Source organism: Pteronotus mesoamericanus, unplaced genomic scaffold (genome assembly GCF_021234165.1).
Source record: "Pteronotus mesoamericanus isolate MK-2021 breed Mesoamerican mustached bat unplaced genomic scaffold, CSHL_Meso_final contig_25, whole genome shotgun sequence".
NCBI lineage: Eukaryota > Metazoa > Chordata > Mammalia > Chiroptera > Mormoopidae > Pteronotus > Pteronotus mesoamericanus.
This window is the reverse complement of record NW_026555105.1, coordinates 20,672,258-20,698,815: the sequence shown is the minus strand read 5'-3', so window position 1 is coordinate 20,698,815 and position 26,558 is coordinate 20,672,258. Positions and strand designations below refer to the sequence as shown.

The window sequence follows — 26,558 nt, the reverse complement described above, 5'->3', positions numbered from 1 at the left end:
CTGGATGAGTTCGGACCACCTTAAGGACTAGTTTCTGCCTTGTTTGCTTCAGAGAATTGACAGAAATGGGGTGTAATTTGGATGTCAGGTTGGAAGCTGCTGAAAGCAGTGGTAGGCACTGAAGCTTGTGAGAGCTTCAGGGGACTATGGTCCTATGGGAGCCACAGGACAAGAACTCTTAAATGTAGGAAGCAAACATTGACAGAATTGAAGGGAAAAGCAGATTGTTCTCATGGCCCCAGATGGCTCCTACTGCATCAGGTGGCATCCACAACACTAAGTTCCCAGTGGGCTTCCATGAATCTAGGCCTCCAGCTAACCCCAGCATCCACAGGTTCCGTGGCTACAGGGCGCATCCACAGCATCAGGTTCCCACAAAATTGAGGCCACCAGCTCACCCTAAAGCCTGTTGGATTTAGTGGTCCCAGGAGGCTCCCATGCCTGAGGCAGCTCTGGCAGCACCAGGCTCCCAGAAGGCTCCCGAAAACCCAGGTCCCTACTCACCCTGGCATCTACCAGCACCAGTGATCCCAGGCATCTCCAGTGGCTCCAGCTGGCTTCCTCAGTTCCAGGTTCTCTGCAGGTCCCTATGAATCTAGGTGCCTGTCAGCTCAAGCAACCCCAGGTAGATCAGCAGGCCCAGGTGGCTTCCACAGCTCCAGAAAGCATCCTTGGCTCCAGGGTCCCCAGTGAACCCAGGCCCTTAAGCTACCATACCACCTTCTGGCTCCCATGGCTCCTGACAGCTCCTGCGGCCCCAAGATCCAATGGACTCTGACAAACTCAGACTCCTGGCTCAGCGCAGCACTGGCCACTTCCATCAAATCAGAGTGCTGGTGGGCTTCTGTAAACCTGTGTTTCTCACCAGAGCACCAATTGGCTCCAGTGGGCCCAGATGACCCTTGCAACAGCATTCTTCCAGCACAACCCAGCACTGGCTACCTCCCGCAGGTGTGGGTGCCTCCTGAGGTCCCAAGCTCCCAATAACACCAGCAAACCCAGGGTATAGGGTGAGCACAGGATTCTGAGGGAACCCAGTACCAGGCTGACTATTGCCATGCCAGGCTTTTGACACACTGAGCACCCCAAATTCCAGTATCAAACCTTCCTGGGAAGGCCACTATATGATCCAACCAGAATCTCTGAATGGTCTGACTTTTGAAGGCCTTCGCTTTCCCAAGTTGGTCTATCTGTAAAGACTGGAAGAGGTATCTACTTCTCAAATGCACAGACACCAAATAAAGCCCACAAAGACAATGAATCATCAAGGAAATATGACATAACAATAAGAAACTAATAAAATTCCAATGGTTGACCCTAAAGAAATGGAGATCTGTAAACTGTATGACAAATAATTTAGAATAATCCTATTTTAAAAATTCAAAGAGCTACAAGAAAACACAGATAACTAAATTAGAAAAACACTGCATAAACAAAATGAGAAGTTCAACAAAGAATATAAACTATTAAAAAAATACAGGCAACCCTGGCTGATGTGGCTCAGTGGATTGAGTGATGGCCTGCAAACCAAAGGGTCTCCAGTTCAAGTCCCAGTGCTGGAGACATACCTGGGTTGTGGGCCAGGACCCCGGTAGGGAGCACACGAGATGCAGCCACACATTGATGTTTCTCTCCTTCTCTTTCTGCCTCCTTCCCCTCTCTAAAAATAAATAAATGAAATATAAAAAAAAAACAAACAAACAAGCAGAATTACTAAAGTCGAAGAATACAATGACTGCAAAAAGAATTCAGTAGAGACCTACAACAGCAGGTTTGATGAAGCAGAAGAAATAGTGAGCTATAAGATATATCATTTAAAACCATTTGGTCAGGGAAGCAAAAAGATAAAAGAATGAAAAAGAATGAGGGACACTTACATCAATTATGGATTCTCATTAAGAGAAATCAACTATGCATTATTGTAGTCCTAGAAGGAAGAGAGATACAGGAGCAGAAAGCTTATTTAAAGGAGTAGTGGATAAGAACTCCCCCAATACAAGGAGAATTAAACATGCAAGTTCATGAAATTAATGAGTCACTCTAAAGTTCAACCTGAAAAGCACATTAAAATAAAACTGCCTATAATTGAAGACAAAAATTTTAAAGCAACAGAAAAAATTTGTTGATATATAAAGAAACCCCCATAAGGTTACAAGCAATTTTCATAGCAATGTATTAAAAACAAACAGACAGCCCACAAAAACTTGATTGCTCCAAATATCCAGCCTTGAAGGGAGCCATGGTGCGGCCAGTGAGGAATAAGAAACCAGTCAGTTACTCACAGTTCGAGGACACCGGTAGTGATGATGATTTTGTTTCTGCAACTGGATCTTTAAATAAGAAATCCAGAACAACACCAAAGGAGTTAAAACTAGAAAGACCAAAACCTATTATTAAAATTAATTAAATTAAATTAAAATTAAATTTAAAAATATCCAGAAAGAAGACACCCCATTACAAGAGAAAACTCCTAAAAAAAGGATGGCTTTAGATGACAAGCTCTGCCAGAGAGATGTAGAGGTTGTGCTGGCATTATCAGTGAAGGAACTTCCAACAGTAACATTGATTTGGAGGAATCTCAAGGCAATGAACAACGTGGCAACAGTGAAACAGAAATGATGGATAAGCCTCCCCATATGTCCAACTGCAGAGCAGCCAGGGATTATTTAGATCTGGACAAGAATACTGAGGAAGATGATTCCCGTGGTGCTCAAGGGAAAGGAAAAGCAGGCTCTAAAGCGCTGGTACAACAGAGGAAGGTTCTTCTGGAGGGCGATGAGGGTGATAGTGCTAAGCACTCCGAACCAGACTTCGAAACCGGTGAAGCCTCTGAGGAGGATTCTGACTTTCGTGAGAGGGAAGACAATGATGAAGACTTCACTGGGAGAAAAAGTAAAGAAATAAAAAAGAAAGAAGTGAAGGTTAAATCCCCAGTTGAAAAGAAAAGAGAAGAAACCGAAATCCAAATGTAATGCATTAAGTGACTTCAGTAGATTCTGCTCCAGCTGCCGTCCTATCAAAATCTCAGCCTTCACCAAAAAAAGTTTCTTGTTCTTCAGAGGCTTCTAGGAAACCACTGCAAATATGCAGTCCTTCAGCTGAAATCAAGAGACCTAACTGGGTCCCACCAGCGGTAACCGGAAGTAGCAGCACCAGCAGCGGTCCACTGGCAGGGGTGGCTGTTATGTCTCCAAATCAGAGTCTTCTTGGCTTGTCCAGATTAGCACGAGTTAAACCTCTGCACCCAAATGTCACTAGTAGCTGAGTGTGGTGGTGAAATGTTTGATTAAAAGAATCACAGTTTGACAAGTGTGTATATATTTGATTTGTATTTATATTTGAAGAGGGTATTGTAATATAAAGGGTGTTAAATCCTTGAACATAAATTCTCTACCCCTTTTTTGATTATGTTCTCTGACAAGCTATTCAATAAGAAGTTTATTTATAAGAATTATCCCGTAATGTCATTTCCTTCTGAAGGGCATATTCTATATTCTTATGTGTAGTAAGTCATTGTCATTAAGTGGTTGTCTCTGAAATGGAGGAAGTCCACATTACATGTTGTTTTTTTCTAGTAACATGAGGTTTCTTTCTAGCTTTGACTAGTTTATGGCTCCTTAACTTTGTTCAGAGTTTATCTGGCAAAAGAAAACATTCCCATCTTTTCTAGGAGATATTTCTAAAATATGTTAAACTGTATTGTCAGTTTTATTGCCAAGATGTTTATTATTTTAGCCAAATATTTTTATAGTAAGAATTCAGAATGATTTTACACATTAAAACAGTTGCTACAATATGGCATATGTCTCCTACTTAGATATACATGGTTATTGTAGAGCAGATAGAATTCATGACATTTTATGAAGCCCTCATTTTCAAAGCCTTTAATAAACATGAAAAAGTTAAAAAAAAATAAAAATAAAAACAGACAAAAAACATTGCAAGCCAAGGGAACATTGATGATACATCCAAGTGCAGAAATTTAAAAAAAGCAAACTGACATCCAAGAATACCTTACCCAGCAAAGTTTCTTTCAGGAATGGAGAAGACATAAAGACTATCCCAAGCAAAAGCTGAGGAAGTTCATCACCAAGATTATTCACACAGATGCAGAAAAACTTAGGTGTTTCATTCAAGTCCAGCCAGTCCTACTTAGGCTAATCCAAACTCTATCCATATCTCACATTTGCCCTCCTTGAAACAAGCACCTCACAAAATCTCTCCAGATCTCAGCCTCACCTCCATACTATGCTATTTCAAGACAAATACATTAATCAAGCCACCCAGCACCAGTACCTAGCTTCGGCTCAACAATAACCCCACAGAGAAACCCCATCTACTCCGATTCTTAGTTTCACCCAACTTCACTGCAACATCCGTTGAACCATAAGTATCATCCCCAACCCAGCCTCCCCCAAACTGCCAGACCAACCCAATTCCATAAATGCAATCACTTACTTCCAGCTAATTACTATTTATTTTTCTGTAATTACTCCAACCAAAAGGCCCTATCCTCTCTGCACCACAATTCATTTCCCAATTCAAAGTAACACCTTGATTGATCTTATAAATCTTCAATTTGGACTTAATTCCACATACATAACCCGTGTCCAAAGTTCTCATCCTAATGACATTATTACCCCAATATGCTCTATGCCCTGTATTCTCTACAACTCCTCCACCCAGGAGCGCCAAACTTTTAAATGGATAATAGCAGTATAAAGCCAGTAGGATCCTGGCATAGTAAGAACTGAACATTAGGTTACCAGAACTGCAAAACCAAATGCAGGACCCCAGAACCTCTGAGAGTACCTTGAGTTACCTCAAGTCTTATGAACCAGAATCAGAAAAATGACAATGGTGATTAAATAAGGCTTCATAACTGACAGGTTCTGAGAGAACAGAGGGCACGCACAGGGAACAGAATAGAGATCTTTGCAGCAGGGCAATGCTCTGCTTCTTTAGTTTCAGAAGTAGGCTAGGGTTGTGGGCAGGGAACTAGGAAAGATGGGACATACCTGAGGTCATCCAGGCGGAAAGATAACATGTATTATACATGTCATCTGGAACTGCATGTGAATGTAGGCGCTTTGCCAGTACCCGAATCAAGGTGGGCCTTCCTTTCAGTAAGAGACAAAGTGAAATTAAAGCCAGTTTATATATTGTGTAAGACAAATTGGAATAAATGAAAGAGTTAATCAATTCAACAATGAAAAAAGCTGGTAAGTTATTATGAGAAATAAAGAAACTTTAAAAATATATTTCTTTAAATTTGTGTCAGGAGTGTATCACATTAATCAGTAGCACTTACTGTATATACAGCAATGTACTAGCCATCAGGATAAATGAAAAGAAAATAACAATGTGGGGGAATTGAGGGAGAGGGGGTGGAAAAAGGAGAAAAATATGGGAAGAAACAGAAGTCAGGGAGCCATGTCAGTGAAATGGCAAACTAAGAGATCCCAGTACTCATCTCTCCCTGCAAAAAAGAATTTTTTTTAAAAATATACACTGATGGAAATAGCTCTGGAGGAGCTTCAGAGTACAATGAAGAATCTAGACAACCCAGTAGAGATCAAAAACCAAGTATGACTGTATTAAAAGTATTGGGAGCATTTTACCAGCATCACCACACTTCAGCCTAGCAAAGCTTAGGACCAAGAGGGATCCCCTCATCAGTGACTGCTGTCTGCACTGGAAAGGAGAAAAAAAACCCAGAAGTCTTTGCTAACAAAGGACCAAAGAGCCCTCACCACTGACAAAAATACACGAAGCTTTCTCCACTAAAGACCCCTACAATCTTTGCCCATATTAACCCTAGGTAACAAAGGAGTCCAGAGTCCACATTGTTACAAGAATACATACCCAGCAAAATTATCCTCTACAAATGAAAGAAAGATAAAGTTTTTCCAGATAAAGAAAAACTGAGCAAATTCATTACTACTAGACCTGCCTTATGAGAAAATGCCTTATAGCATTTGCTGAGTAGCCTCAGACCCAGCACTGGCACCAACTTTGAACCTGTACCAATCTGGTAAACACCACTTGCTCCTACCTGCCGACTCACTGAGAACTTACCTCACACAACTTGAGAACTGCCAAAAGTTTTTTCAGTGACTGAGCTGAACAGGCAGTTGGCATGTGGAGGCAGATGGAGGCAAGCAGAGGTGGACCTCATGGTGCCTTGGGCCTTTTGATGACCTGACCCCCGGCTTGGTGCTGGTGGAAGGTGGCCTTGGTGCATGGCCTGGTCCTCCCTCTACACATTCAGGCCCAACAGAGACAGCCACAAACTGTGGATCACTTTGTATCTCCAAACAGATTGCCCAGTGCCAGTCACAGGTAGTGTCTGACATTGACTTATACCAGAGTCCCTCCTAAGAGGCCTCAGAACCAACAAACCCAGTGGCAAGCTTCAGACAACATCAAAAACAGGATTTAATTAGCATGAGTCGTATATTCAAAGGGAGCTCTCGACAGGCTCCAGATTCCGCTGAGGCCAAATTCTGCTTCATGTGGTCAGCAGTCACATAGCAGCTCATACGCTGTAGTTGAGATCAGACCTAACAGTCATCCATTCTGTGGGCTGACCCAATGCACAAAGGAGAATGTTCATCAGCTAAGGGATGGGAATCACTTCACCCCACTGTGTAACATCAAAATCACATGCTTTGTTTATAACTTAATATATCCAAAAAAAACTTCTATAAGATTTGTGTTCATAAACAGTGGAAAAAATGAAACTCAAGAAGGAAAATATGAGAGAAACTGATGTTGGCAAAAATGAGAGGGACCTTATAAAATAACAAACTTCAAAGGCACTATTTAATGGGAGTACTAATAACAAAATATAGACAAATATGCATTTGAAGACAAAGGAAATCACATTGCTTTTGAGAAGGGAATATAGCATTGAAGATTACGAAAGAAGTCAAACTGCACATTCAAGGGAGTAAAAAAACATTAAGGATTTCTTAATTAGTTGAGATTTTTCACTTTAATAGTGAATCCTCTACCTACGATTGTGCAAAGGCTGATCTCGTCGTTAAATTGAAGTCAGTTTAAGAGTGGGACCAGAAAGCACATTTTAGTGGCTTAGACACAGTGACGAGATGAATGGGGGTCGGGGTGGGGATCAAGAATGACTCGATCCAGGTTTCTGAATTGAGCAACAGAACAAATTGTAAACATCAATTACTGAAACGGGAAGACAAAGGTTTCCAGGCAGGCAAATGATTTAGAATTCAATTTAGGACATTTTGAGCCTGAAGTGGCTAAGAAATCCAGGACATAATGAATATGTGATTTAATATGTGAGTGTGGACCTAGTCTGAGCTGAATGTATAAATACAGAACTTGCCGAAGATCACACAGCTTCTGAGCAATGGTGAGAAGCAGGGGACAAACCCTTCTGTCTCCATAGTCATGTTTCTTCCTAAGACATGTAGAAACCAGGGAAGTGGGGATCTGCTCCAACTCTAGAATTCTACAACCACTTTCGCTCCACAAATACTGCTGATGTAGGAAGTCTAGGAATATTATATATTTCAACTACAATGCTGAACATTTTCTTCCAAGTACTAAAGTGTGTGTCTAATTATGTTGCTTAGGCCAGCAAATCTCTGTGACTCTCCTTGAAACCTGGCTTCTGCCAGGTTCCTGTCCTGTCTGACAAACATATCTGAATGTCAGTGAGTCACAAAGATATAAACATAATTATTATTTCCCATCAGTCCTCTAAGTTCCATGAAAAAATCCAACTGTATTAATTTTTCATTGAGTGCCTCTGGTCCATTGGTTAGGCCTGGGATTACTATTTGTCTAATAACGAGAAATGCAGGGAGAATGTCTATGGTGAGAAAAAGAGAAAAAGAAAATAGGGAAGATGACAAATACCATGGAGTAGGCTGAAGAAGGAACACCAAAAGGGACTAATAAAGAACATCCAGAGACCAGGTGCAAAGGCACATGAGGGTTTCAAGGATTGAGAACAATGTGGGGGCAGAGGGAACAGTAGCTGAGGCAAAGTAAATGGGAAAAACTAAAGAAGACTCAAGTTTTTCAACAATGAAGGCATTGGTGAGCAAAACCAGGGCCATTTTAGTGAAGTGATAAGCACTTGCAGAACTTAGCTGGGAGCACTGGCTCTGTTACTTTGGACCCAGAGGGAGGCAGATATTAGCAGTGGAAGAGAAGTATTCATAACACGATGAAAATTCCATAGCATGTCAAATATTAGCTGTGACTAAGTTTGGTGTGGGAAAATACTATTCTCAATTCTCAGGAATGAAAGGATTTTAAAGGGTATCAAGTACAATGTCCAGCTTCTATTCCAAATCCCAGACACCATGACCACGATTACCTCTCTCCCACATCCAGAAATGGCCCTCCAGCCTCAAAACGGGAAGAATGCCCAGGGACAAGACTGTTTATTCCACTTCCCAACAGCGCTACCACTTAGAAAATGTTGCCCTCACCTGCCCAACAGATTTCCACTCTGTTTTATCCATCTACCTGGTCCTGGCTCTTCCCGAGGATACCACCTCATACCAAACAGAACAGGATAGGTCTCTGGATATCAAAGGTAACCCTAGTGTCCCTGATCTGATCCTATGGTATTTACTCCAAAGACTCAGTGATCTCCTCTGCACGTTCACTGGATCATCCAGACTCAATCCAGATGTCACCTTTTCTCTGCACATTCCAGAATAAATCACAACCCTCTTCATGCACCAAGCAGAGCAGAAACATCATCTCCTTCCTTCCTTGGCACCTTCACCATCTACTGAGCTATCCTAGAGTCCGTTTTTTTTTTGTTTTGTTTTGTTTTGTTTTTTGGTGGCCCGTGCCCTTTCCTAAACTCCGGAGCTCTCCAGCCCCCAGCCTAACTTTCTCCTGTCCAGCAATGACTCTCCCCAGAGGAAAGACACACACGTGAGAAGGAATGCATTTTTATGGGGACGGTGCCCCAAAATGGGCAAAGAATTTCTCCAGGAGGTCAATTTCAGAGTAGTTTTAAGTGTTTGTAGCTGACAAGTTGGAATTGGAGTTGCTCTTTTTCACATTGTTAGAACTGGTTATTTTCACAGGAAGTTTCAGGCAGCACTTTTGATCATTGCGGCAGGTTAGGTATTGAATTTCCTCTTTTCTGCAGGTGTTTCTGCACATGCCATGGTAGAGGTGGCATGGATTCCAATGCTCCTGGCTCTTGCCATAGTAGGATCTGAACAGGCCACCTGGAAAAAACATAGCCATGTTTAGTTTCTATGCAGCAACGAAAACAGGAGTGAGGAAGCATGATTTAAAGAAAACAAACCCTGAGAACACTAAGAGCATAGGATCTGGAGTCCAAACCACCTCAGTTCAAATCTGGGCTCTGTCATTTTGGCTCTTCATCCTTAAGCAAATTGCTTCAGTTCGTTGCCCACCATTGCATCATCTTCATGGGGAGCACAGTAACTAATCCACTTCTTAACATTTTGGTGATGCTAAAATTAGCATATACAATATACTCAGAAAAGTAATAAAAAAACAAATATTAGGCAGCGTTGTTGATATGAAAGTCTTTTCCTGGGCTACCAGGGCTTTAAGGTATTGTGAGCATTTATTGGACATGTCCCAAGTCCCCTGACAGATGCATGCTCCCCACACAACTCAGAGACAACCAGGATCTTAATGGCTATGCATCAGTCATCCACATATGTCCATGCATATACAGGCTCTTCAGCCGAAAATACACCAGTGACAAGTTCCTGACACTTAGCATTCTATAAATATTAGTCATCAATAGTATTAACTACCCATTGGAACTTTCATAGACAAAGGAGGCATTAGAAAGGAAATAATGCTAACAATCACTGCCATATATTCTGCATCTTCTATGTATCAGGCATTTTAGAAATAATATCTCACTGAATCCTTGCAAAAGCCTGCTGTTATCTCCATTCATTAGATGAAGACACTGAGGTTCAAAGAGAGACCATGTGCTGTCCATATTCCCATAGCTCATGCTTAGCCAAGCTAGGATTCAATTTCTGGTCTACGTGATATTAAGCTTGTGTCAGTTCCTATCTATATCACATGCCTCTCTATGTCACGTACGATGAAATTTCTAGGAGAAAGTGACATATTGTATGATGTCTGTAGGCACTGAGCCTTCTGCAATTTTCAATAGATATTCCAAAATTCATAGTTTAGCATTCAAGAAGCTTTTCAACCATCTACCCATCCCCTTATTCCACATCCATTTACCAGCACTCACTCTGTGCCAGGCCATGTACTCAGTGCTAAGCATGGATAGGTCTCAATGCCCACCCACACTCGTAAACAGTGGGCAAAGTGCGTTTGATGTTATTTCCTGCATAGCAAAAAAACCCCACTTTGTTAATTTTTTGACAAGACTTAATAGCATTTTTCAAGTTTAAGTGGAGTTAGAGAGAGAATGGGACAGAAAAGAAAGAAGAAATGCTTCAGTTGCAGATCTCCTATAGTGTTTCAGTGCTGGTGTATGTAGGAACTGCTCCTCAAACTGGCCCTCCAGTCCAGAGGGGCTCTCAGCTGCTACATCAGCCAGCCTGCTGGTTGGCCAACAGCAGTGCCCCTTCTCCCACATTCCAACATCACGGAGCCACTGCATTTCCTACATTAATCCTCGCCCTCATCGGGGAACCTGTCTTTCATCCGAGAGCTGCCACTTATGAACCTGTCTACTTGTAGGACAGGGAGATCCTCAGGGGGCCTCCCCGGAGGGACACACACACTCTTCTGGTTAACGTCTGAACTTGAGGACTTTCCTTTTCTCCTGAGCACCGTGGATGGAAGCCGAGGCACCCGAGACTTCCTCTTTGTAGTCACGAGAAGATGGATAGGAACATAAATACTGAGAAGAAGGACCAAGCGGGCTGCCTTTTCCTCACTCTTTCCACATGGAAAAGCAGGTCAGGACAAACCCAGGAGAATACTGCTTAAGGGGGCTAAATACACAAATACAAAAAAACAAAACAAGGGTTTTGTCATAAACGCAAAAAAATTTTTTTATTAATTGATTTTGAGAGAGAGAAAGAAAGAGAAACATGGATTTGTTGTTCCACTTATTTATGCACTCATTCGTTGAGTCTTGTATGTGCTCTGTCCAGGGATTAGCCCTACAACCTTGGTCATGGGGACGACGTTCTAATCAACTGAGCTACCCAGCCAGGCCATTGACATTTATGACTTCACACTCCCGCAGCTGTCCTAACCTTATACTGCCTTGTGTCACAACGCACTACAGCACCTACATCAAGTCAATGTCACCTTTAATGATCTATCTCCCATTTGAAGTCAGAGGGGACTTGCCTTTGAATCCCAGCAGTGCCTCGGATCCTCTGGGCCCAGTCTCCCCGGGGGAGAAGTGGGAATGAGGCGGGGGGCGGTTTACACCAGATCCAAAAAATCTCAGTTGTGTTTGCAAAGGAGGAGGTTAATAAAGTGTGCCATACTTTGTAATAACCTGGGGGATTTTTAAGTATCCTCACATTAATCTCTAGAGAATCTAATTTGAGAGGTCTGGGGAGAGGCCAGAGCAAGGGTGCTTTGCAAGTACGTCTGAGAACATACTCATGGGCTCCTGCTGGAAGGGAGGGCCACAGTCCTGCCTGACCTTCTCATGTTCACCCGCAGACACTGCCCAGCTCATTTCCCCACATTGGACTTGTTTTAAGAGCAAATTAAAATATTATAAATTTAAAACCAAAACATATGCTCTAGACTCCATCAGCTCCATCTGGAGTCAAAAAACAATGCGATACATGATTTCTCTGCCATCTGTGCACCCCAAACATGATCCTTTCCCATCTAACATCTAAGGTTATTCTTACCTATGTGTATTTATTAGGCATAAGCCATTTATAAATTCATTCATTCAATAAACATTTACTAAAACCTACTCTGTGCAAAACACTCAGCTAAACACCAGGAATACATAAACTTAAAAGGCAGAGTCTTGGCTTTCAAACAGTTTAATTTCATATATATATGTTTGGGATGATGAAAGGAAAAAATAACTTTGTTTCAGAAAAGTCTGTCCAGAATATTTCCTGCCCGTAAATGCTGCCAGGTGTAAGTATTAAGCAGTTATTAAGGAAGCAACACTTCGCACAACTTTTGAAGCATTGAGTGCTATCTTCCTTTTTGTGTGGATTTGTTTGTTTGTTTGTTTTATTTATTTATTTATTTAGCAAACCCACCTGCTGTTTTTGCCACTGTTCTGATGTGGGAACTGAGCATTCTTGGACATAAGAATTGTCTCTCAAGAAAAGAAGACAAAACAGGGTGAGAAATAAGGGGTAGGAGAATGTAAAGAAGGAAGAAGATGGAAAAGGAGGAAAAGGAGAGGGAGGAGGAAGGGGAGGAGGAGAAACCACTAGATGCAGTAACTCTGAACTCAGTCCCAAAAAGGGGAAAGAGCTTTGGTTTCCCATAGGGCTGGGTTGAGACTACGCCTATGTCTCTCTGTACATGCCAAGGTGTGACAGAGCCATTGAGGATATTCCAGACTTTTGATGTCTTTTTCCCCTCTCTTCTTATAGTTATATCTATTGTTTTTCAGTGCCCTTGAAAATCACATTAAAGAAACGCTTAAGAATTTGAAAATATTACTGGATATTTTTCATCCAGTAATCGTTCTCTCCAGTTCAACAGCCACAGCTCTGCTGTGATAAATTTGACTGTCTTACTCTAATTTAGTCACCCCCAAACCTAGGCTGACCAACCACTTCCCAGATAAACCCCACATATATCCTGCTGCAATAAGACTCCTACTTGAACCAAATTTCCACCTCTAACTCCCAGCCCTCTCCCTCCTGATAACCACCTAATGTTCAACTATAAAACCTAACACAACCATAAAACAAGCCAAACCACTCAGTCTTAATTCACAGCCAAAACAGACCAACTACAAACTTCACTCTACCCTAACTCTCAGTTCTACCCACCCTCCTTTCGTTTCCATTCAACAAAAATACCATTCCCTCTCCAAACTACTTTAGAACATTAGTCTAGCCCAATTTTATAAATGGAATTGCTCACCTCCTCCACATCTCTTCTCATGTCTTTTTCAATATTACTCTAAGGTTATATACCACCCCCCAACAACTCACTCTCCAAACTCCAAACTACTGTTGATTTCTCCTGTAACTCTCACATCTAATGCATGAGTCAAGCTTCCATCCCAATAACAGCACTACCTGAAATGTTTCATGCTTCAACACTCCACTATCCCAGGCATTTCTTAAATTGGTCTTGGCAGAGCAGAACCGAGGGACATCTTTACATGAGATGGTCCTTGAGATTACCATTCACAACTCATCTGAGAAAAGAAAGGCTTTAGGTAGCGCTTACTATGTGTAGTCACCAAGATACCAATTAACACACATAAGACCCCAGAGCTTTTGAGAGAGGCCTGAATTACCTGGAGTCTTATGAACCAGGATCAGAAGGATGGAAATGGTCATTAAATAGGGCTTCATGACTGACATGTCTCAAGAGGATGGAGGACTGTGTAGCAGGGGACCGAATACAGATCATTGCAGCAGGACAGTGCTGTCCCTGCCTTTATTGGTTTTGGAAATTGGCCAGGGCTGAGCGCAGTGAACTAAAAAGGATGAGGCACACCTGGGGTCAGCCAGGCAGAAGGATAACACGTATCACATACCTGGGAGAACTGCCAGCAGCACCATGTCAAGGCGGGCCTCCTTCCAGGAAGAAGCAAATCAGAGCCAGTTGGCATATTGTATGAGACGTATTTGAATGAATGAATCAGTCAATTAATCAATCAAACAATGAGAAAACTAAGACATAATTTAAGAAATAACGAATATTTTTAAAAACATCTGTCTTTATCTCCCTGACTGTAATCCTATACCAGGCATCACAGACTAAGAAAAAGACGAAGACAGTGATGAAAGAAAAGATGTGGAAGAAAAATTGAAGTGGAACTATAAATGGAGGAAGGGAAAGACATGAGGCAAAAGTAATGGAAATTCGTATTTACCATGAATTTATTATGTGTCAGGCTCCGTACTAAATGCTATGGTATAGATAAAAACATTGACTACTACACTGAGAAGTTAAATGGCATTTTCACAGATGAGCACAAGAGAGTTTGGAGGAGTGATGTGATGTAACATTCTTATACCACACGTCTAGTAAGACGTAGGGCCTAGATTAGAAATGATATCTGCCTGACAGCATATGCCTTTGGGTTTTTTATTCTTCCTGTGAGTGGAGGGGCAGAAAATGAAAGATAACAAAAAAAAAATCAAATACCTAAAAATCAGAAACTAATCATTATTCAAGATAATAAATTTTGTCTGAGGAATCCAGTAGACAACCCTTGAGAAATGGGAATAAAATGATTTTTTTAAGAGGATATCACGGTGACTTTTTACTCTAATGAATCATTTAGAAGATGGATGGGTGTTGTTCAGTGTTTTGATTGAACATTAAGAAATAAGTGAAAAGGTTTCTTCAAAAGTCAAGGGTAGGATTTCCACATCTTGCCATACAAGGCAAATGGCGCTGGACTAGTCTTTCCACTGTAAGCAACTATAACACTGCAACAATAAAGAAAGAATTTCAGACATTGAATTAAAGGCAGAGCAGAAATGAAAAAGCAACCTATAAAAATATAAGAGAATATTTGCAAACTACATATTTGATAGGAAGCTAATATCCCAAATATGTAAGGAAGTCATACGATTCAAAAACAAAAACAAAAAAATGCAACTTTAAAATGGATAAAGGGCCTGAATAGACACTATAATAAGATGAATCATATGTTGAAATTTTTCTGACAAGAATTTTTGCTTATTTTTCTATTACAGTTTATGTTCAATATTATTTTGTAGTCATTGCAAGTGTGCAACCATGTACTTTACAAAGTGGTCTCCCTGATACTTCTAGTACCCATCTGGCACCAGACATAATTATTACAATATTATTGACTACATTCCCTACATTGTACTTTACATCCCTGGGACTATTTTATAACTACCAATCAATTATTTCTCAATCCCTCCACTTTTCACCCAGTCCCCCAACCCTCCTCCTCCCTGGCAACCATCAGTCTTATTCTTTGTATCTACAAGTCTGTTTTTGTTTTATTTGTTCATTTTTATTGCTCTTTAGATTTCACAGATGAATGATATATGGTATTTGTCTTTATCTGACTGACTCATTTCACTTTGCATAATACCCTTTAGGTCCAACCATGCTGTTGCAAAAGGTAAGATTTCAATCTGTTTTATGGTTGAGTAATATTCCACTTCTTTATCCACTCATATATTTATGGCACTTGGATTGCTGCCATATCTTGGCTCCTGTAGATAATGCTGCAATAAACATAAGGGTGCATACATTCTTTTGAATTAGTGTCTTGGGTCTCTTCAAATATATACCTAGAAGTGGAATCACTGGGTCATAAAGCAGTTTTATTTTTATTTCTTTGAGAAAACGTGATATTGTTTTCCATAGTAGTTGCACCAATTTTTAATCCCATCAACAGTGCACGAGGGTTCCTTTACTCCACATCTTTGCCATCACTTGTTATTTGCTGATTTATTGAGGATAGCCATTCTGACAGATGTGAAAGTGGTATCTCATTGGTTTTAATTTGCATTTCTCTGATAATTAGTGATATTGAGCATCTTCTTATATGTCTGTTGGTCATCTGTATGTCCTCTTTGGGGAAGTGTCTATTTAGGTCCCCCCCCCACTTTTTAATCAGATTGTTTGATTTTGGGGTGTTGAGTTGTAGGAGCTCTTTAAAAATTTTGGGTATTAACCCCTTACAGATGTATCATTGGTGAATATCCTCTTTTATTCAGTAGCTTGTCTTTTCATTGTGCCGGTTTTTCTTTTGCTGGGCAAACCCTTTTTCTGTTGATGTAGTCCTATTTGTTTATTTTTCCTTTTGTTTCCCTTGTCCAAGGAGATATATCAGAAAAAAATGTAGCTAAGAGAAATGTTCAAGATTTTACTGCCTGTGTTTTCTTCTAGGAATTTTATGACTTCAGAACTCACATTTAAATCTTTAATCCATTTTGAGTTTATCCTTATATATGGTGTAAGAAGGTGATCTAGTTTAATTTTTTTGCATGTACCTGTTCAATTTTACCAACATAATTTATTGAAGAGACTATCTTTACTCCATTTTATATTTTTGCCTCATTTGTCAAATATTAATTGTCCACATGAGTGTGGGTTTATTTCTGGCCTCTCTATTCTGTTCCATTGATTTATGTGTCAGTTTTTATGCCAGTTCCATGCTTTTTTGATTATTATAATCTTGTAATACAGTTTGATATCAGATAGTGTGATACCTCCAACTTTTTTCTTCTTCCTCAAGATTGCTATGGCTATTTGGGGTCTTTTGTGGTTCCATTTAAATTTTTGAATCATTTGTTCTAGTTCTGTGAAATACATCATTGGAGTTTTGATAGGAATTGAGTTGAGTCTATAGATTGTTTTGTGCAGTATGGACATTTTAACAATGTTAATTCTTCCTATCCATGAACATAGTATAAGCTTTCACTTATTCTTCAGTTTATTTTAGAAGACAATATTTTAAAAATGTCAATATAATCTCTATCGAAGTCCCAGCAGCTCGGCTTGCAAAAAAGAAAAATTCATCCTAAGTCATGTGGAATCTCAAGGGATCCTTAATAGCCAAATAATCTCAAAAGAGAACAAAATTGGAAGACTCATACTTTCTGATTTTAGAACTTACTACATAGTTACAGTAATCAAAACAGTATGATACTAGTATGAAGACCAGCATATAACTGTGACAGATGGTTATTAGATTTATTGTAGTGATCACTTCGTGAGGTATCTAAATGTCAAATCACTGTGTTGTACAACTGAAACTAATATAATATTGTATGTCAACTATAACTAAAAATTAATTTAAAAATACATTTTAAAAGACTTCCATATAGACCAATTGAATAAAATAGAGTGCCCAGAAATATATCCTTGCATATATATTCAAATAATTTTCAACAAGGATGTCAAGACCCCTCAATGGAGAAAGAACAGTCTTTTTAATAAATGGTGTTGGGGAAAATGGATATCCACATGCAAAAAAAATTAAATTGGATCCTTACCTTATACCATATGCAAAAATTAACTTAAATTTGATTTAAAAAAAATGTCTAAGAGTGAAAATTATGAAACTCTTAGAAGAAAGCATAGAAAGAAAGTTTCATGACATTAGATTTGGCAATAATTTTTTGGACATGATACCAAAAGCACAGAAAAGCAAAAGAAAAAATAAATAAGCTGGCCTTGATCAAAATTAAAATTTTTGCATTAAAAAAACATTATTAAAAGATTAAATTAGCCGCCCATGAAGTGGGAGAAAATATTTGCAAATCATAATATGCCATAAGGAATTAATATCCAAAACATATACAGAACTACAACTCAACACCAGGAAAATAACAACCGAATGTGCAAAGAACTTCAATGCATATATCTCCAAAAGAGATGTACAGATGGCCAGGAGCACATGAAAAAATTCTCAAAATCACAAATCTTTAGGGAAATGCACATCACAGTAAGATACCACTTCATACACATTAGGATGGTTTTATTTAAAAAATAAGTAAATAAATGACAAATGCTGAAACAGTAACTTTGTGCACTGCTGATAGTAGTGTAAATGGTGCGGCCCTATGGAAAACAATATGGTCATGCCTCAAAAAAATTAAATATAGAATTACTATGTGACCTAGCAATTCCACTTCTGGTTATATACTAAAAAAAAAAAGAAAACAAGGATCCAAACAGACGTTTATACTCTTATGTTCATAGTAATGTTATTCACAATAGTCAAATGGTGGGATAAACAAAATGTTATCTATACATAGAATAAAATATTATTCGGTCTTAAAAGGAAAAAATTCTAGCACATGCTACAACATGAATAAATCTTGAAGATATTGTGATAAGTGAAATAAACCAGGCACAACAGTACAAATATTGTATACTCTCACTTATAGGAGGTGCCTAGAATAGTCAAACTCACAGAGACAGAAAATAGAACGATTGTTGCCAGGGTCTGGAGAGGGGGCAGGAAGGGGAGAATGGCAAGTTATTGGTCAGTGGTCACAGGGTCTGTCTAATACTAATGCTATCCCAGTCAAGTGTAGCTTTTTGAATCCAACTGTTCAACTGTTAGATCCTAAGTAAGCAGTGAACTGCCTCACAGTTATAGAAGATGCTTGACCTGGGTCTGCTATATCTGGTATTTTAATTCCCAATGCTGACTTAATATAGTTCACTAATGGATCTTGTATGAGAGCACACAGAGAAATATAAAAGCATATTCTGTTATATAAAAGTATAATAGTCCTCATGAGGGTTTAGAGTCTTATATTCTCCCAAATATAAAATCAGCCAGGTAGCCACACTCATAACTACTAGGAGAGCCTTTAAATTAGCTACCAGCCTTAAAGGGAGTATCTCTACTGACAGTAAATACATGTGTGAGGTCTGCATACTACAGACCTAATTTGGATGGACAGACGCGTTCTAACACCAATGAACTAACCCAGTACACCTGAAACCAATATACTATTGTATAGCAACTGGAACTGAAAAATGAAAATGATTTTTAAAGAAACCTTACAACACATTAAAAAAAATTAAATTAAATACAAGAAAGAACTAAAATACCACATGGAAACTGATTTATTAGAGTCCTTGCAATTTCCCAAACAGATTTATGTAATTTATTGTAGAACTCCTACTGAACAAGACGAAATAACTAAAAAGAAATGAATTTACCTAAAAATGTTAATTTAAATTTGGGCTGGGTAAATCCAAGTCCCATTACTTCTATCCAGGGACTCTTATTCTAAGTTTCTGAAATACATAACTCCCCCCAGACAGGAAAACTGTAAACCCAGGAGAGCTACAAAGAGCACTGTAGGAACATGAGGATTACCCAGTGATATCATTCCTGTATGCCACTTGTACATATCCGTGGCTTTTCATGCCATCTAACCAGCAATATCATTCAGACAAAATAAACATACTGAAAATCTTGGAATCATACCACTCCCATATAAGGACCAAATAATACAAATATGTGCTGTTTGTCAGAAAATTTCCTTACAGGATACATCAAAGTACGTCAGAGAAGCCCACTGAGGCCCATGTTACCTAGGACTTGGTGGGAAATGCACATTGTAGAGTTTCTGCCACTAGGAGGTAAGAAATGCTGTTTAGTAATGTTATGTATGATGCCTGCAAGGCCAGAGGTATCCCCATTGGCTAATGTAGGTGTTTAAACAGTGATCAAAGCCTTATTGAATTATAGCACCCCAATCTTTGTCATTCCTGAACATCTAGAAGCTAATAGAGGAAGTCACTTTGGTTCTACAGTAAATCAGGGGCTCTGTAAAACCTTACAAATGCTGATACCTCGTCATATTCCTTACCATCCCCAGATTTCTGGACAAGTGGCATGAATGAACCTTACCCTAAAGAATTCTTTGACTAAATAATATTAAACCACTGGTATACAGTGACCGACAGACTTAGCCTTGGTGCTATGAAGGTTGAGGTCAATTTCTGTCAGCAAGCATGAGTTAATGTTTGGAAGCTCTGTGGTTTTAGGAGTTAAGCCTAGCTCCTTCCTTGCAAAAAACATTTATAATCAAATAGCTATAATGGGTTTTCTTCTTTCTTTGGGCTCATTACACCATCGTGTGGCCAACCCAGGAGACAAAGTCTACATCAGTGTCTTCTAGTGATAGGCTGGACTGTCTTCATGCGGGGGAGGGCCGACCAGATATTGTTAATAACTCACACCGCTACCAAAGTGAAGAGGCAGCATAGCTGGGTACATGCTTCACACGTGAGACCAGCACCTATGACTAAATGGGTCGTAACTCCCATTAAGGACCTTAGGTTATAGTCTCCAGAAAGTAACTGACAAGTATATTTGAAGAAAAGTGAAGAAAAAACAGTCTATATGGACTCTTCAAGAGAAACAGACTGTTGTTACTTTCTTTTAGTTATCTTGATCATTATATTTTATTTGTACCAGTTAAATATAGAGCGTATAGTTTTATTCCTCCTGTCTTAAAAATAAGTATTCAACCTCGTGAATTTTATAACAACTAAAATTTTTCCTGAATATGGAATAAAACCTCAAGAAATCACTTTGTCACACATCAGACCCACTAATTGAGTGGTTTAAATGTAAAGGAAATCTAAAATGTTGATATCTTCCCAAAGACTGAAATGGATATTACCCAAATATTAAATTATATAACCTTAAATAGCACCTCCCATTGTGTTACTTAATATACCAATTGCAAGGAACTGTTAATTCATCAAGCTGAATATAATTATACTCAATTATATTCCACAGGATTCCATCTGCTCATTATCTTTTCTAGCCATTGAAGCCCAGTTTAACAAAACTAAAGATGGATATAAAGATGAGAAAAAATATCTGAGCCCAAATGGTGAGACTGGTTTCTCCAAAACATCCAAAATATATCTTTCATAAAAATGAGTTTACCCTTTTAATAACCTGTAATTTTTAGTTCTCACATTTAAGGCTCCTAGGAGAATTAAATGAACTATATCTCTTAATACTACTGCTGCTAATAAGCATTGATTTTACTAATGGTATACAATAGACCTACCCATTTTGGAAAATTTTGACAGAGGAGTGAAAAGGGCCATGATCAAATTGAAAAAAGACATTTAGTACTAAATCAGAACCAGGATTGGAAATGCGAACTCTTATTATATGGAAATACTGAAAACAACTTAATCTACCTCGAGGCAATTGCAGAAACATGCAATTCAGAAGCAAACAGATGGAATCATTGTCTAATATAGGATTTAGCAGTAGAAGCAAAATTAGAATGAAATTAAGGGTTTGGAATTAGAAACTTTGAAATAAAATACCGCTAGAAAAAAATATAGCTAAAAAAATGTCACAAGTCCACCCCTGTATAACCAAACAACTAGCTATTCAACAACTACAGGATATACTGACTAGTGCTGAACTACAGGATTGTACCTACTTATGGGAACGATTACTGGGCATGGTACTACCTATGGAAAGATTTAAGGATGTGTAAAAGCTTGATCGTATCATATGCATGAAAGCAGAAAGTTGGTATTTGCACATTGAAACTACTGAATATAACTAAGTATGTAAGCTTTTGCTTATACTGACATGGAATAAATATGTTAGATAGGTGCCTGTCATTCAAGGAGACAAGTACACAGGTGCATTTGTGTAAATCGTTTTTACTAAAAAGGGAGGAAATATCTTAGGTAATCCTAATAACGTTTTTTACAGCTCTATTGAGATATAATTGACATATAACATGGTGAAAGTTTTAAGTGTACAATGTGTTAATTTGCTACATTTATATCACATAATGATTGTCACTGTAGCATTAGCTCGTGCCTCCATCATGTCATACCATTACTGTTTCTTTTTCATGGTGAGAACATACAAGATCTATCCTCTTAGCAACTTTCCAGGATACAGTACAGTGTTATTAACTATAATGCCCATGCTGTACATTAGGTCCCAAGAACTTACTCATCTGATAACTGAAAGTTTGTAAACTTTTGACCAACATTTCCTCCTTTCCCCCACCCGCAGGCAACCACCATTCTACTTCCTGTTCCTGCTGTATGATCTAACTTCATTTTTTGATTGTTGACTTGGTATCCGGAAAAGTTAATAAACTTCCTTATTAGTTCTAGTAGTTTACTTGTAGATTCTTCTTAATTTCTGCAAAGACACATAAGTAAGAATTAATTCCTACTTGCCCAGATTGTTGTGAGGATAATAAGGACAACGATGATAATTGCTGACAATTAATGAGCACCCTCTACGTCTCAAGAACTGTTCACCCTTCAAAAGAAAATTTTCAAAAATGAACTAAAATGTAGACTGTGGTGTAGATTATCTTCGGCTCCTCAGAACACTAAATGTAGCCAGAAGGCTGAGAAGCTCAGGAGGATGAATAGCTCGCCTCGGTATTTCGGATGGAGATGCATTTAGAAAAGCAGAGTCTGTCCAAAGTGAAAAACTCAGGGTTTATTTGAACTCTCCACAAAATTCTGAGATATTTGTGAGTGCTATGCACTTTTGCAAGCACCTGGATAGGGATTTACGCCAGTACTGGTTCTAGAAGGGCTAGTAGTCAGCCACACATCAGATTGGCCACATCAGTTGTAAAATATTAAGATATCTCAGTACCAATTAAATGACAAAAATAAATTCTCTAGTTATTGAGATACCATGTTACAACATGGCTTCACGCAGTGGAATCAGTTGAAATCAGTGACAGAGCAGGCAAATACGGGGGAAGGGGTACAAGACCATCCAGCAGTTACTGGAAGTGGTGAGCACAGCTGCATGGGCATGAGTAGTTGCCCCAACTGATCCAAGAAAACCCTCGTTTCTGGGGGCTGTAGAGGAGAGTGCTGATCATGTGTTATGGGCAATGATGGCGTCTGTCAGGGAACTAGTATGGGCTCTCAAGCCTGGGCCCTGTAGCAAGTGAATGTATCTATGGAGCAGAAATGTACCACCCAGACACCACAGACGACAATGAAGCACCAGGGTCATAATGATTATCATTTTTAAAGGGGCCTTTTGAGAAGAGTTGGGTGCACTTTCTTATTCCAACCCATGGCTCAGACCAAAACAACATTAATCCCGTAACAGCCACATGAAATATTATAGAACACTACATCAGCAGTTTATAAAAATTAATGAATGATTTGGAAATTATTAGAATGATTAGATGAGAAGATTCTGCTTCCTCTTAAGTTATATGGTAAATTGTTGAATATTGTAGAGTTTATTTAGTAACTAAAAGGGAGCATGTAAAATATTTGTTCCATATATTTATTTACATATTAATTTATATTATACTTACAGTTAAATATTTGTAATATCAATCTTTGGTACAGACCTTGATAATACTTGTGATATAATGAAAAGATAATATATGTAATTATATACAAACTTATATATATGTAAGATGTATATGCTTGAGGAACAATACTCAAGGCCAGACTCAATCTTTCCTAGTCATTCTCAAGTTTGACTTAGCTAATCATGAATCTTAACTATTCAATCAAATCTTGGAGAAAATATGTTGAGTTTGCTTAGATAAACTAACTCAGAATTTGTATTAAAAATGTATTGCAGTCATAGATCTATCTGGGTGAGGTGGATGTTTTAAGTCATCTTATCTTGGAGCACGGAAGTCTCATCACCTCTGTCCTTATTAGCATGTTAAAGTTTTCTCTATAGAAGTCTTATATATATGTACAGACAAAATAAAACCTAAAGACTGTGGCTAATGAAAATTATACCTTATTTTACATTATATTTTCCACTTGGTCATTGGTAACATAGAGAAATGCTATTGATTCTCGTAAATTGATCTTATATCCAGAAAACTTCTTGGACTCTCTCTTGAATTTTATTAGTTTGTTCTTTGACTGATTGCTACAAGTGACTATATCTTCTGCAAATAATGACAATTGTATCTCCACCTTTTCAGTTCTTGCACTTAATTCTTATTTTTCCTAATAGCATGGACCAGGACCTCCACTGTTATAATAAACATTTATTAGTGGGAATCCCTGTTTTCCTTCCAATATTAAAGAGAGTGTACCTCAAGTTCCTTGAAAATATATAGCATTTCCCCCAAGAGTCTGGCATTTAATAATTAGCATGTTTAGTAAGTTCTCTTTTCAACTGAATTTCTTAAGATAGTTTACTAATTTTTTTAAAAATTCATAAAATAGGTTCTCTGGTTTATTTAAAGTAATTCTATAATCCTCTTCTATTAATGTAGAGAACTACATTGTTAGATTTTCTGATATTATATTATCTACACATTTTTAGATATATCTTAATTGATAATAGCATATTTTTAACACATTAAATTTGTTTTTTTACAATTTAATATGGAATTTGGCACATACATACAGAGATGTGGCCTACTGTTTTCTATTATTTATTGTTTGTATCTGTTGTTGAAATCAAGATAATACTAACCTCCTAAAATCATCTGGGCAGCTTTTACATTTCCTCTTTCTTCTGGAACAACTTGTTTAAGACAGGAATTAACCGTTCCCTCAAAGTTTGCAAGATCTGTGGTGACCATGTAATTCATCTGCAATTAATGTAAACAGGACACGGTCGAGAATAAAGGAGAGCATTATTAAATATTATGCTGGCGCAAAAGAGCGTGAACAATTCTAAGCAGAACAACTAGAACTCGATGTCAGTACTTGGTGCCTGGGACTTCGTGGGAGGGGGAGAGGCTCTCAAGTACCATTCCCTGTCTTCATGGCTCACTGATCTGTTCAGGTTTGGATTTCTTCCAGGGCTGTTCTTGATGGGTTGTTTTGCTTTGAAGTATTTTTCAAATGTATTATGCATATGTGCTCATACTAGAATAAAATATTCTGTAAAGCACTGCATGCCCAAACCACTTTGTGATTTTATACACTTCAACCTCTGTCAGTCTAGCATATACTGACTCATCAAACACTGGCTTGTGGAAGACATTGGGCCGGTTATTCTTAACGGTGGCCCCCTTTCTCTTGTTTTTCTTTAGCTTTTTCATCAATATACCATGTAAATAGGAAGTTAGTTCGAATGATTTTATTAATTCTGGTTATTATTTTTGACAAAATTGCATCAGAGGTGACGCTGTAGTCTCTATATTGCAACACATCTGGATTCACTTAATATGTGGACATCACTTAATATTCAGATTCACAACTGAATTAAAGTGATGACTGCCTGTTCTTTTTATTGAATGGTGCTGGTCTTCCCCTTCTATATTTAAAGCAACCTATTATTGTATATAGTGCCACTTTTGCCTATACAAATGTCTGATTCCATGTCAATCATACACTTAGTGGTTTTAGCACAAGTTAAAGCCTTGCCTGAGTCAATAAATTCTTTCAGGAGTTTCTGGATACAGCTCAGTACAATAGAACTTTTCCTTATCAACTAGAGCTTTTTGGTTACTAGAAATTCAGCTTCTACTAGAGAGTCAGGATAAATACTTAATTTATTCAAATTAGTCGCAGTTCTTTTTATATATTTGGAATTAAGGAGGACACATAAAGAAGATTACATGAAGGTGGGAGAAAGCTAGGTGGGAAATATGATTGGATTACTGGATAATTAACAAGATTTGGACTCCCTGGGGTTGGTTACACCTCTGAGGGATCTGGAAAAGGATCACATTGTCATTTTAAGGTATTAGCCTAGATGCACAAGACAATGAACAGGGCTTGCTTAAGGCAAAGATAAGCCTTTTATAAGCCTGGGGCATGAGTACCCACCAGGACCTGCCCAGTTAGGAATTTATGATGCAAGGTTACTTTTAGTCACTGGGCTTATCAAATTTATTACATAGCCTCTTCCATTCGCAAAAAGAGTAATATTAATTAATAAATTGTCCCTACCCTCCTGTCAAGAGTCAAAGAGCACTTCTCATGCATTCAGGCTTCTGCTAGGCACAGTAAGAACAAAGAAGGCACAGAGGTGGAATAAAAATTGAAGGAAAAAGGAAAAGAGGGAATGAGGGCAGGTGGGAGGGTCAATTAATATTTATCAAGCACCATTTGGTGCCAGGCTCTGTTCTCAGCAACAGCATGCGCCAATACAAATAGGAAACGGAAGTTCAAAGAGAGGAGTTCACTTTCCCAAGGCCAGGAAGCTCCTGAAAACAAGGATGGGATTGCAGATTTATCTGAAGTCTTGAACAAAGTACATTTTTGTTCACAGAGACAGGATGAGGTGGAATCCAGTAGAAGCGATATTTATAAAATGATACTATTGAATCCATTTTTCCTAACGGCCATTATTAATTTAAATATATCTAAGTTTTGGTGTCAATAAGAAACTTGTAGAGTCATTTTGTTTGTTTCATTTTATGAGAGGAGTTGGAAGATCTGGCGATCATTTCTGGCTTTTTATCTTAAGAAAAGATAAATACTACAAATATAATAAATGTGGCAACCAATTGGAATTACAGACGTCATGGAGGTTAAGGTTAATTTCACAGGACATAGCAACAAACTTTGAAGTCTGGATGATCTACAAAACTTCTTTGTTAGCATTAATCTTCATGAGAATAGTTGTATCAAGCTGGATATTTTCTGCTTTGTTAGTGGACTTCCTGAGAGAAGGGAACATTTTCTCCTAATCTTGTTGAAATTTATCTTGCCAAGAGTGAGTAGGATTTATGGTTTCTAGGACAAGTGCTGGATATCTGATGATTACCAAGGAGGGTGGAGAAGCAAGTTTAAAACAGACAGAAACAAATTTTTAACAAATAAAACATAGAGAATGTAAAGTTTTACGTTCACAACTCCCTTCTCTTTTGCTATTGACACTTTACCTTAGACTTGAATTTGCAGAAAATACCCTTAACTTCCTTTTCTCCCCAAGTTCTTTTTCTATAATGTACTACTCTTTAATATTATTA

At 38.4% G+C, this 26,558-nt stretch overlaps 1 protein-coding gene and 1 pseudogene across 1 annotated transcript; one reads left to right on the top strand and one right to left on the bottom strand.

Annotated features, from left to right (window-relative positions):
• The first annotated feature begins 2,180 nt into the window (after window positions 1–2,180).
• Window positions 2,181–3,265, top strand: LOC129070490 (RAD51-associated protein 1-like; annotated as a pseudogene).
• A 5,750-nt stretch (window positions 3,266–9,015) lies between these two features.
• Window positions 9,016–13,517, bottom strand: LOC129070489 (beta-defensin 116-like). Its single transcript, XM_054573453.1, has 2 exons — window positions 13,451–13,517; window positions 9,016–9,236 (listed from the first exon to the last, which is right to left on the bottom strand). Exons 1-2 carry the CDS (start codon window positions 13,515–13,517, stop codon window positions 9,016–9,018), a joined length of 288 nt encoding a protein of 95 aa, XP_054429428.1.
• Between the last annotated feature and the right edge of the window lie 13,041 nt (window positions 13,518–26,558).

Bases quoted from the DNA above. Each gene is read 5' to 3' on its own strand.
- LOC129070489 (XM_054573453.1), bottom strand. From the start codon at position 13,517: ATGTCAGTCATGAAGCCCTATTTAATGACCATTTCCATCCTTCTGATC. The intron at 9,237-13,450 runs GTAATTCAGGCC...TGTTTTTTCCAG, and splicing joins CCTGGTTCATAAGACTCCAG to GTGGCCTGTTCAGATCCTAC.